This window comes from Lepidochelys kempii, chromosome 18, assembly GCF_965140265.1.
Source record: "Lepidochelys kempii isolate rLepKem1 chromosome 18, rLepKem1.hap2, whole genome shotgun sequence".
Classification (NCBI taxonomy): Eukaryota; Metazoa; Chordata; order Testudines; family Cheloniidae; genus Lepidochelys; species Lepidochelys kempii.
This window is the reverse complement of record NC_133273.1, coordinates 25,033,602-25,046,805: the sequence shown is the minus strand read 5'-3', so window position 1 is coordinate 25,046,805 and position 13,204 is coordinate 25,033,602. Positions and strand designations below refer to the sequence as shown.

General features: G+C 42.0%; 1 protein-coding gene across 8 annotated transcripts in view; it reads right to left on the bottom strand.

Annotated features, from left to right (window-relative positions):
* The window catches only part of SLC45A1 (solute carrier family 45 member 1), a 74,767-nt gene that overhangs the window by 18,983 nt on the left and 42,580 nt on the right, over positions 1 to 13,204 (bottom strand). For 2 of the 8 annotated variants that reach the window (XM_073316557.1, XM_073316562.1), the window contains exons 1-3: positions 9,807 to 9,996; positions 3,585 to 3,992; positions 726 to 818 (exon numbers count right to left, since the gene is read on the bottom strand). In XM_073316557.1, coding sequence (XP_073172658.1) covers positions 726 to 818; positions 3,585 to 3,981 — 490 coding nt within the window. In that variant the 5' untranslated portion in view covers positions 3,982 to 3,992; positions 9,807 to 9,996. Of the gene's footprint in view, positions 1 to 725; positions 819 to 2,041; positions 3,350 to 3,584; positions 3,993 to 4,165; positions 4,186 to 9,806; positions 9,999 to 12,030; positions 12,051 to 13,204 lie in introns of those variants that run through there. The other 6 variants (XM_073316559.1, XM_073316563.1, XM_073316560.1 and 3 more) reach the window with 6 other exon arrangements.

Here is a 13,204-nt window from a genome sequence, read left to right as displayed (position 1 = left end):
GAGGGAATGCTGTTTGAAGCACTAACTGCCTTTGCTTCCCCTTCCTGCCTTCTACTGCACAACAGTAAGGAGACCCAGCCAGAGGCAAACTAGAAGGCTCCTGCCTCTCTGGATCTGCCAGCCCCAGCAAACTCTAGAGAGCCCCATAACTCTCCCCTGGAGCAGGGAACCTCTCAGGCCCCCGCATGTGGGAGCTTTCACTCTGGGAAAGGCCATATGGGCAATAGTCTATGTATTTCTCTGACCAATTATAAATTCCTTCTGCTTTTGAGGAAACAATCCCACTTGCTGACCTCAGCTTTTTAAGTGTAAAATTCAACACAAACAGCACTGCACACACCTCATTTTCAAACACTAACCAGCTAAAGCTCACAGCACCTCTCTTATGCAGAAAAGGAAACTGGTGTAGCAAAGGCTAGAGATTCTACCAGAGCCACATGGCAAGTGTCAGGGCTGGAATTAGAAGTCAAGATCTTGAAGCCCAGTCCTATGCTTTTTTCACCAGCTGTGGCACTCACAGCCCTGCACAGCTGAGGGGAAGGGGAATGGGGCTTTTCAGGTCAGAGCACCAGTGAGGGTTGGGGAGAAGAGGGGGCCTGTCACCAAGAACACTGCCCCGGGGGGGGGTGCAGTTGGAGGGAAGTGGAAGGGAAGGAGAGGTTTTTCACTGACTAACATTTTTTGAGATTTAAAGTTATTTTTCTTTTATATTTAAAAAAACACACCTATTGCCAGGACCAGAATGAAGGGTCGCCTCCTGCCAAATCTTGATGTGCATCTGTCACTCCAGGCCCCCAGAAAAGGCTGCAGCAGGAATCCTGAAACAAAAATGACTCACAAGTAAGGGACATTTCTATTACCATCCTGTTTCACCAAGACTTCATCATGGGAAGTTTAGAAGGCAGGAAATGCATCATTAAGGCAGAATGTGACCTTCTCGATCAACAGCAGTCATCTATGCCCAGATTTTAAACGGTATTAGGCATTGTTGTGCTTGGTGTTGCTATGCCTAATACATTTAGAAACCTAAATCTTACTTTCAAAAGGGACATAGGCACTTGAAATTTTGGCTCCTAAGTGCCTACACAACTTTGAAAATGAGATTTAGGCTCCTTATAGATTCATAGATACTAAGGTCAGAAGGGACCATTATGATCATCTGGTCTGACCTCCTGCCACAGAATCTCACGCACTTCTGTGAAAAACCTCACCTATGTCTGAGCTATTGAAGTCCTCAAATCGTGGTTTAAAGACTTCAAGGAGCAGAGAATCCTCCAGGAAGTGACCCATGCCCCATGCTACAGAGGAAGATGAAAAACCTCCAGGGCCTCTTCCTATCTGCCCTGGAGGAAAATTCCTTCCCGACCCCAAATATGGCGATCAGCTAAACCCTGAGCATATGGGCAAGATTCACCAGCCAGATACTACAGAAAATTCTTTCCTGGGTAACTCAGATCCCACCCCATCTAACATCCCATCACAGGCCATTAGGCCTATTTACCATGAATATTTAAAGATCAATTAATTACCAAAATCATGTTATCCCATCATACCACCTCCTCCATAAACTTATCAAGTTTAATCTTAAAGCCAGATAGATCTTTTGCCCCCACTGCTTCCCTTGGAAGGCTATTCCAAAACTTTACTCCTCTGACGGTTAGAAACCTTCGTCTAATTTCAAGTCTAAATTTCCTGGTGGCCAGTTTACAGCCATTTGTTCTTGTGTCCACATTGGTACTGAGCTTAAATAATTCCTCTCCCTCTCCAGTATTTATCCCTCTGATATATTTATAGAGAGCAATCATATCTCCCCTCAACCTTCTTTTAGTTAGGCTAAAGAAGCCAAGCTCCTTGAGTCTCCTTTCATAAGACAAGTTTTCCATTCCTCGGATCATCTTAGTAGCCCTTCTCTGTATCTGTCCCAGTTTGAATTCATCCTTCTTAAACATGGGAGACCAGAACTGCACACAGTATTCCAGGTGAGGTCTCACCAGTGCCTTGTATAATGGTACTAAAACCTCCTTATCCCTACTGGAAATACCTCTCCTGATGCATCCCAAGACCGCATTATCTTTTTTCACAGCCATATCACATTGGCGGCTCATTGTCATCCTATGATCAACCAATACTCCAAAGTCCTTCTCCTCCTCCATTACTTCTAATGGATGCGTCCCCAGCTGATAATTAAAATTCTTGTTATTAATCCCTAAATGCATAACCTTACACTTCTCACTATTAAATTTCATCCTATTACTATTACTCCAGTTTACAAGGTCATCCAGATCCTCCTGTATGATATCCTGGTCCTTCTCTAAATTGGCAGTACCTCCCAGCTTTGTATCATCCGCAAACTTTATTAGCACACTCCCACTTATCAGTTAAGTGTTGCAATGCTGAGTGCGGCAAGACCTAAATACCTTTAAAAATCTGGGCCTTAGGCTTTTGCACTATTTACTTCTTTGAATTTCCTGGAGTGGAAGCTGGGAACTATAGTACATTATGTAATGTTCAGCTGGTACCAGCCTGACCCAATGCAATCCAATCCACTTCAAAATAACAGTGGAGTTTGACAAAAAGTGTAAAATGAATGGGCAATTATTTTATCCTGTAAGGTGCTCTGTTCTGTATGAATAACTTCACTGCCTTAAACCAGAACTTCCTTATGAGGTTAGCCTGGGCTGTAGCAGTAAGTCAATGTGTAAATCTGAATGCTGCCTGGATTATACTGGGCCAGGTAGGGATTCAGTGACTGAGGAAAGGAATTATTTCTTCTCTTCTTCTGAAATCAGTTTTAAAAATACAAAGAGACAGAAGGATGTTACCCAAGTTGTGGAATAATACCTTCTGCTGCTCTTCCTGTATAGAAGGATACACCTTCCACCCCATGTCTGTGCAGAGGAATATGCCACAACCCCAACAGAAAGCAAAACTCTGGACTGAGAAGTAGATTTACTCCATCCCTGGGATGCCTTGTTTAACTCAAAGCTATCCCCCATAGAATATCAGGGTTGGAAAGACCTCAGGAGGTCAATCTAGTCCAACCCCCTGCTCAAAGCAGGACCAATCCCCCATTTTTGCCCCAGATCCCTAAATGGCCCCCTCAAGGATTGAACTCACAACCCTGGGTTTAGCAGGCCAATGCTCAAACCACTGAGCTATCCCTCCCCCATCTTTCCACCCAGCTTGCTGACAGGCCCAGAGAGGTTTAGTCTCCATATTCTTCCCCCTCTTTCTGTTGGGTCAGTAGAGGTTAGTTCCTTGACTTCCTTTAAATTAATTTTTTAAATATACAAATGGAGTAGCCAAAATTCTGGAAGTATGTTGGTCGCAAATAAAAAATAGACTCAGAAATCAGTAATGAGAAATCCCTCTTTGGTCACATCTCGCCCTCCTCAGCCAGGGCCAATGAGGTATATTCTCCATTTTGTTCTCTAAAATTATGGGTAGTGGTTCCAACTTCCACATCACATGTGTGAAACCTGTAAAGTAAATTAAATAGCAAAGAAAAGAAAGAACTCAGTGTCAAACTAATCCCTTGTGAAGTGGAAAAGCAGGAGGGTAAAATTAGCGTTAAAAAAAATTACCTAGTATTGGGCTGATAAACCACACCATTCCATACAACTGATCCGGCAGCCCCATCTGAAGCAACACAGGAGTCACATAGGCTGTTTCCATGGCATAGCTGAACTCAATCCCAAAGAGAATACACCCATTAAACAGCAGTTCTAGGAAAGATCTCTGAGGGTGGAGATCCCCAAAATCAATCAGATCAATAGGGCATGGTGTATTTGGGGGTGGTGGAGGGGAGGGGCGGATGTGTTTTCTCCTCTTTGGGTGTCTTTTAAAGTTGTTGGCACGATGACTGATGTGGCGAGTGACAGATCCGGAATAGCCTGAGATCTGAGACCTCCAGAATTCCTGACAAGACAGGCTGGGGAAAAGCACATCGCTGGGAGGGGTTGCTGCAGCTGAAGGGATCATTGTGAATATTCCTGGGAGGAAAAAAGCTGAGATTCAGTATTGGTATGAAAGAGAAATGTCACCTGATTTTAGTTGCTGAAGTTCTAGCCCATTTCTGGTCATGGAGCATATTGAATGCCTCAGCCTTTCATAGAACATAAGATTTTAATGTAGAAAATGAATGCTGGTCAATTCAAGAACTTACTGTGCTAATAACCTAGTAGGGGACATGCTGGCCCCTAGGGGCCTTTTCCCTCATAATGCCCTTGCAGGTCACTATAGTTCATGGATGACGTGGAACCAATATTGTGAGAGGGAAGGAAGCTAGAGTGCCAGTGATGGAGGACAAGTCCCCAGTCCGATCAGGTGCAGTAGAGCTGTTTGCTGTGGTTATCATGAAAGCTAAGAGGTTGTTCATTTTCTCCGCCCCGGCATTTTGTGAAGTCTGGGGCGGCAGGCCCAGGCTGCTGCCTTCCTTAGATATATCTCTCTCTCTCACACACACACACACTGTTTGAAAGGCCTTTTTATCTTAAATTAAGAAAAACAAAAAGACAGGACAAAAGTAACATTCATCAGAGTCCAGCATCTCTTTTGCCTCATAAACTGATAGCGATATACAGCTTCAGTACAGAGAAAACAGAATCATAGCAGAAACATAGATAGTCCTGTCTAAAAAATAAACTTATATTTATAAACTGGTCTATGTGACGATTATGACAAAATGCACCTGTTTGACATCTCCTCTTCCAGTGCCTCAACTTCATTTTGAGATTCACCTTCTACAACATTTTAATTTACTTCTTTCACCCAGGAAAGCTCAACATCTTTTTTTTTTTTTACCTTCACATCGTAATTGGAAATCAGCTTCACTTTCAGCACCTTTTCTTCTTTTTGAACCTTTACCTTATTTCTTCATTCTCCTCCTTTGTATGTCACTGGTTCCAATACTTTTTTGACAACAGGAAGGTTCTTGGATTCTTTGTTGTTTTTCCATCTAGTTTTGTGTGTGCTAAATCTTGTCTAAGTGTAATACATAACTGACTTCAGAAACAACCTCTGGTGGAGGTGTCTGAGTGGTATACTCTGGTGCAGACCTATGGGAGGACAGAATATTTGCAATACATTGGGTTGTATTTGCAATACAATGTTATACCCTCCTTTTTCTTAACGCCCTTTTAGATATCTGTATATGTGCCTTGCTAGCTTATTTGATGCTAGGTGAAAAGTATGAGTGCTGATTCTTTCCTAAGGAATTTCAAATATGCCTTAGAGATTGATCAACGATTGTTATTGATATGATTTCTTCAGTCAGCAAACATTCGGCAAGGCCTTGGGAGCCTTAATAGCAGAAGAGTTTGTTTTACTGATATTCCAGATAGCTGGAAGTAGGACATAAGTACATTTGCTTATTTTCTCACACATTCAGTGCTTATAGGCAGAACTCTGCTCTGCTCAGTGGGTACAAAGGGAGCAGAGACTGGCTGCAAGTCCCTTGCTGCAGATTCTCTTGGCCACAGGAGTCCTCAGCAGGTGCAGAACCAATAGATCCAGCTCTTAGGCTCCCCTCGCTGCAGCCTTTGGCGCAGGGTATGTGTTTAGAGGTAGGGGGCAGTGTTGGAAGGAGCATAATGTGGTTTGTCAATCCCTGACTAGACAATGGTCCCTTGGGGACTATAGCTAACTGGTACAAGTTAGAGAAGTACCCAGATTGTTCTAACCTGTACCTGAAGCCAGGCAAAGAATCAGGGAACTGTAATTGGCTCCCTGACACTCCCCTCTTTCACTCCGTGCTTTGTTGAGCCCATTAGAGAATCTGGCCCTTAGTCTTTGCCAGTGTTTAGTTGCCTCTTTGGCATGGGGCTGTTTCTGGCATGTTTTGGTGGCTCCTACATAACTCATTAACTAATTTCACTGTTTATGTCCTGGACTAAGCAGGCTACCAAAAATAACTTCTTGCCAAACCTTTCTATTTCACTCTGCCTTAGTGATGTTACTGTAAGTCAACAGCATCCTTGCATGTCATCTTTTTGGTATCACTAGCTACATATCCCATAAACAAACAAACAACTTTCTATGTGTAACACAATTTTGCAAGAGAATAATGACAAAGCGTCATCTACTATGTGGTTTGAACATCTGCAAAAAACATAATATAGCAAACCAGGGTCTTTGAGCATCCATGGCTTTTTGGTTTTAATGGTAAGGTGCCGTCAGAAAGGAAATCTGTGCACTAATTTTAATGCTAATGATGTCTTTGTTTTCAAAGCTTTTGGAGTAACGTATCATTAACATTGCCCTCTGAAGACACGTAACTGATCTATTACTGATATGTAGCTAAGCCCACAGCCTATGTTTGTGTTCTGGCTGATGCCTGTGGAATGCCTACATTTGGATATGGATCTTATCACCAGTGAAAAAGGTGAATTATGTCTTAATTAAATTTGATTCTGTGCAAAACGCTGCTTAATGCTGCTTTCTCTATTTGTAATTTCTTAGCTTTTGATGACATTATAGAAATAAATGTTATGGGTGCTTCTTGCCCATCTTTGCTTATGTGAGAAATTACTGCTTCCACCCTGACTGTCCAGGCATAACATGTTAACATTAGGGATTAAAAAACACCCCATGCATTGGAATTACTTAGATTTGCTTTTGCCTCGTCATCACCCATACTATTTTTTTAACCAATACAGAAAGTGAGCTAGTTAATATTGATAAATTTGGAAGGGCAAGATAAATTAATTCAGAAGTGAGTTGAAGTGGCTCCAAATGTATTTAATATGTTGTAGCTCACATTTTATGCCAGTCCCATCAATGAAGGAAAGAAGTTAGGTCCAGAGGTCCTGTGTGCTGCATGACTGCTGGTATGGATGGTGATGAGGGGGAGGAGGGAGAACAGGAGAAGCCTCAGTTTCTGGATATAGTTGCTAAGCACACAGTGCCCCTTGTGCTGCTGCCATTGCCCCTGGTTGAGTGGTGGAAGGGCTAAAAATAGAAGTTGGTGGGCCCACTTTTCCCCTGGCACCATCTGATGCTCCCAGTGCTGCAGCCCTGCCCATCAGAAACTTACTTCCCTTCTGGAAGAGTCCATATAGCATGGAATATTGAGCTATGGGAGCTGCACACCATACAGTAATTAAACTATTTAATTTACATTAAAAGAGCACCTTCAAAATGTTTAAATAAAAACAGCAGAGGAGAACAAGCCATGTGAATAGGGGGGGAAGTGGTAGACATGGTATATCTTGACTTTGGTAAAGCTTTTGATACTGTCTCACATGACCCTCTCATAAACAAACTAGCGAAATGCAACGTAGATGGAGCTACTACAAGGTGGGTGCATAACTGGTTGGAAAACCATTCCCAGAGAGTAATCATCAGTGGTTCACAGTCATGCTGGAAGGGCATAATGAGTGTGGGGTCCCGCAGGGATCAGTTCTGGGTCTGGTTCTGTTCAATATATTCATCAATGATTTATATAATGGCATACAGAGTACACTTATAAAGTTTGCGGACGATATCAAGCTGGGAGAGGTTGTAAGTGCTTTGGAGGATAGGATTAAAATTCAAAATGACCTGGACAACCTGGAGAAATGATCTGAAGTAAACTGGATGAAATTTAATAAGGACAAATGCAAAGTACTACACTTATGAAGGAACAATCAGTTGCACACATACAAAATGGGAAATGGCTGCCCAGGAAGGAGTACTGCAGAAAGGAATCTGGGGGTCATAGTGGACCATAAGCTAAATATGAATCAACAGTGTAACACTGTTGCAAAAAAAGAAAACATCATTCTGGGATATTTTAGCAGGAGTGTTGTAAGTAAGACACAAGAAGTAATTCTTCCGCTCTATTCCGTGCTGATTAGGCCTCAACTGGAGTAATGTGGCACCCAGTTCTGGGTGCCACATTTCAGGAAAGATGCGGACAGATTGAAGAAAGTCCAGAGAAGAGCAACAAAAATTATTAAGGGTCTAGAAAACATGACCTATGAGGGAAAATTGAAAAAATTGGGTTTGTTTTGTCTGGAAAAGAGAAGACTCAGAGGGGATATGATAACAGTTTTCAAGTACATAAAAGGTTGTTACAAGGAGGAGAGAGAAAATTGTTGTTCTTAACCTCTGAGCATAGGACAAGAAGCAATGGGCTTAAATTGCAGCAATGGAGGTTTAGATTGGACATTAGGAAAAACTTCCTAACTGTCAGGGTGGTTAAGCACTGGAATAAATTGCCTACGCAAGTTGAGGAATCTCCATCATTGGAGATTTTTAAGAGCAGGTTAGACAAACACCTGTCAGGGATGTTCTAGATAATACTTCAGTTCCCTGCACTCATGGCAGGACTGACTAGATGACCTCTCAAGGTCCCTTCCAGTCCTATGATTCTATGAAGTGATTCCTGTATATAACACAAAAAATATGTAATGCACTTTGACATCATTTGGAATGAGAGGTTCTGCATAAATAGGAGATATTATTGGACTGAGCAGCTTTCATTTTGAGTATCCTATACTTATGGTAGATTGAGTCTAAACACTAATAGTAAGATTGCTTTTCCCTAGAGTTTTATCTCAGCTCCACCTCACAAGGGATAGAACCCATCCTCCTTAGCACAGGGGCCTGCCACTAAATTACGAACTTCCCTAAGGTAGCAAATCAGGTAACATCTCCCTGAGAGTTAAACAGTTTGAGGGATAGACTTCTTACTGTATCTAAAGCAACTAGTATATAACTCTTAGTTACATTTCACTTTTAATTTTTAGGATTTTTTTTTTTTACTTAATTTTTTAGTGTCACAAATGTAATAGTGTCTTACCTTTTAGTACCATGCCATTGTCCTGTCAACCAGGCACATGAATTGTCAGAAGGATGCATGCATGTACTTTATATACATAGGCTCTTAGTACCCTCATTTAAACAAAAAGGTGTTTTTTTTAAATATTGGAAAAAGAAAGTTCTCTTGGGCCAAGACTTTGAGATTAATTTTCAAAGCACTGACTGTGCAGCTAATATTAATTTCACATGAAAATGTCAGTCTAGAACTCTGTGCAATGGGCTGAAAATTCTCCTATGCTTCTAGTTTCAGCCAAGAATTAAATCTTCTATCAGTGATACAGCAATGGAAATGCGGAGAGACCATCACTCTAGTGGAGGAGAGGAAGGCAAATGAGTCTAACAGCAGATTTGCCCAGACTGCAGGGTTCATTAATTTTTTTGTTCATTGTGTGAGACAAGCTTTGAATTGCAAATATAAAATATTTCCCAGCACCTTGTATAAGATATACAAGGGTTCTTAAGGCTTTCACCAAATGTTCTGAAATACAAGGTTTGTTGATTAAAATGTATTAATGAATAAACAGATTACTAGTAAAATCAAGTCTGTCACCCTTTCTATTGTAAGGAAGGCAATATAGAGCCCAGGTGACCTATTCACCAACATGAAGCATTTGAAGCAGAAAACCACAAATCATATCAGCCCTTGTGAAATTTTCACAGTAATGGCCATTCTCCATTTATACTGAAGTCCATGTCTTACATTTTTATAAATTTAAGACAGGACATTCTTTCTTCCAAAGGCTCATTCTCTCTGGACTTCCCACAGCAGGAGAAGTATTATCCAAGGAACTGCACAGTGATCTGACCAATAACTGCAGAAAGAGATGCAACTAAGATCAAAAGGTATCATCCTTTCCTTCCCATCCTCCTCTAAAATGTCACCCCATATACAGTATTTGTAAAGCTTCCTGTCAAAGAGCCCTGAAGCAAATGCCCAGAGCACTAAGAGAGAATGGATTGGATCACAGAAAGCATTGTATTTGTTCAGTATGAAATAGTGTTACCTGTAATTACAGATGGAGGAGCATCCTTTTTCAAATGCTTATCTATGCCTGGATTATCCGAGGTACAGGTTCCTAGTCACTGCTGCTGTGGCTGAATCCTCCCTCCCTGTGTAAGGAGCCTGCTTTCTGGCTGGGGAGAATGGTGATGTCATCACTATTCTTGCTCTCCTTTCTCCCCAGCTTGCTGGGGCTCTGCAGAAAGCATCAGCTTTTCTCTGTGCCTCAGCTATTGTTTCTTAAAGCTGCAGGCTGCAAGAACAAGCTGCCTGTATTGCATAACAATAGGACAAACTAACAGGAGAAATACCTGTGTTCTCTTATTGTTAAATATTTCCAGTCTTCATAAGAGAATTTTTTTGATCCCACAAAGGGTTTGTAATCAAGTATGACTATTTTTACTAGGAGGCTGCTGGTGTTAGCTGCTGTTTCAATTTAATAGTTTAAGTTCTATCAAAGTCTTCTCAAGTAAGAGTTGTATATTTGATAAGAAATCTATATAAACAAAGTCACTCACTGCATTAGTCACATGGCTTTTTAAATGCTACTTTGAAGTTACCCTCTACTTAGATTTACCACCTTGCTGATCAACTGGTTTTAAAATGTCCTAAAAACAAATGACTGGCAATTTTAACTCGCATGCAACAAGATTTTCAGAAGTGCTGTCCTTTTACAGTAATACAGATAAGCTTCCTTTAGAGCCTCTCTGAAAATGTTCAAAACCTAAGATGACCCAGGATGTTTCAGAGGGCACTTGGGTTGTTGTGTTCCTATGCCTACAGAGGTGTAATTGGTTTCAGAATTTGGCAGATATTGCTATATTCACTAGGTGCCAATGGACAGAGTTTTCCTACACTCCTCTGGATTCCCAGCACTCACCAGGGACTCATGACAGGCCTGTGGAATAAAACCAGGGTTAAGGGAGGGGAAGAATCTCCAAACATCCCAAAAGCATACAACACACCTCAGATGCTCAAGGGGCTTCGGTGGGAGGGGCAAAAACCTTTTTTCAATTTTAATATAACTACTTATGATTACTGAAGGAAAAAAGCTGCCCAGGAAGGAATGACCCAAGGAAAGGGGCTAATTTAGCATTCATTCACCACTTAATCCACTTTTTTATGGAAATGAAAGAACACTTCAGCAAAAAATGTTTGCCAGCACCAACTCAACTCTGAACCCTGATCTCAATCCTCAGTTGAGGGCACCCAGAATGACAGATTATGGTAAATTAAAATATTTTATCTAAGTGTGGAACATGCGTTAGGAAGGAGAGAAGGAAGAAAAGGGAAGCTCTGAGAAAAATAAATAGTTGGGCAGAAAAAGATGCAACTATAACCAGGGAGGAATATGAATCCTCAACATTACACAGGCCTCCAGAAAGATACTGTTGACTGTGTATGACCAGTCCTAAGCAACACATGCTCTGGAAATCTTTCAAAGTTGGTTCGAAATGTTGTATGGAGGAATTCAAAGATGGCATCAATTGCAGCTGAGGAAGAGGTGCATGGCTCTCCCAGATACATTGAGAAAACTTCTGAACAACTACGTTAAGCAGAAATTTATTTCACACTCTATGACTGGGCAGGAATTGATCAGAAGGAAAATTAATTACTATAAAACTCTTAACTGTGACAAGCAGGCATACTACACCTTCTGTCTGCAGCTGCTAGAAGCTGCAAAATGAAGTACTTCTATTTAAATTCAGTATGTCTGAAGAAGAACACATATGTCATGGGAGGTCTTGTATACCCAGTGAGATAATCCCTTTGGTAACATGGGCCATTCCCGGGGAGGGCTTTAAAGAGGAGTGAAACCTTGAATCTGACTATTCAAAGGGGAGTAGAGCACCATGTTAATGTGTTTTCAGTGTGGGGTTTTGTTTTGTTTTTTTTGAAGCAGAAAAGCTGCTATGTTCTGAATGAACTTGAGCTGTTTTTAAGGTTGGCACTTTCACTCTTCGACATAGAGTGTGACAGATATAGCAGTTTCCTGCCACTATCTTTGGGAGATCTTATTGTATTAGTTTATGTATCATTGTGGGCTAGGGACTGTATATAGTTCTGTAGGTGACCACAGTTCCTCCAGGAACTAAGAGCAGTGTGGAGTTATCCCCACACTTGCCCTGAAAGGGTTAAGGCAGCCAGAGGGGCCAATTAGCCTATTACGTGGCAAGGGGGGGAGGGGATTAAGACTGCAAGAGAAGCCTTAATTAAAAGAAGCTCACCTGTGCAGGAACAGGCAGGGTATATAGAAGCCAGGAAACTGGCAACAGAAGTGCTGGGTTGTTGGGAAAAACTGCAGTCTCTCTCTGGGAAGAAGGAGGCGTGTTGGAGGCTGTTGAGGTGAGTAGCCTGCAGTTGCTCCCTGGGAGGAGGGAGTGGTGAAGCTGGCAGACCCAGACAAGCAAGGGCAAGCTAGAAGGTTAGAAAAGGGCTTGGAGAAATCCAGCAAGGTACAGAGTGGAATAGACCTTGGCTGCTGACTAGAGAGTCCCTGAGCTGGAAACTGGAGTGTAGGTTGGGTCTGGGTTTCTTCAATCAGTCATTGGGGAAGTAGCACTGGCAGGGCAGTGCATAGGAAGACTATCTGAGCCTGTTTTGCAGAGGAGATTCCACCCCCAGGGAAACCACAATAGTGACCTGGCTGGAGGGCTGAGGGACAAAGGGGCTGCAGCTGAAATGAGAGAATGGCTGGAGACAGAGGTGGAGGGACACCTTGCACTTGTAGGAAGAGGTGTTGACCTGGGGACTTATTCCCCAGAATGGCCAGGAAGAGGCACCCTACCTGCCGTGAGTGGAGAACACTATCACAGGAGTGATTAGAAAAATCCACTCAGGCTGTAACTCCTCCAGAGAAGTACCACCACTTTCAGAGCTCACATATACTGCTTCAAACAGGATTCCTCAGAGACCAACAAAGAGGACTTTTTGGGTAAATATGTTGAGTTTAAACTGACTCCTGGGCTTCTTTCTGATCCAGCAAATGGACAAGACCTTCTGCCCAAGGGATCTTTCCTGAGAAGGGTTGGAAGTACTTTAGCCTACTGAAGCGACCTAAGACTTCTAGTAAACTGTCAGTGTAACTCCAACAGACCTTGGTTGTCAGCAGGTGGGATCAAACCTGTGATCTCTGGAGCTTAGTGCATGAGCCTCTGCAGCATGAGCTAAAAGCCAACTGGCTGTTAGCTAAGGCTGTAGAGCAAACTCATTAATCTCTCTCTAAGTGGTCTCGGTGCCACTAGATGGGACAAAACACCATACCCAGGAGGTGTGTGGGTTACATTAGCGTGCATATAGGAACTTTTTAAAATGTTTTCTCTGTAATTTAATTTTAAGAATAAATGTCCTTATATGTAAAGAGCTGTGTGGTAACTTACAACTGCTGGCAATATGATGATC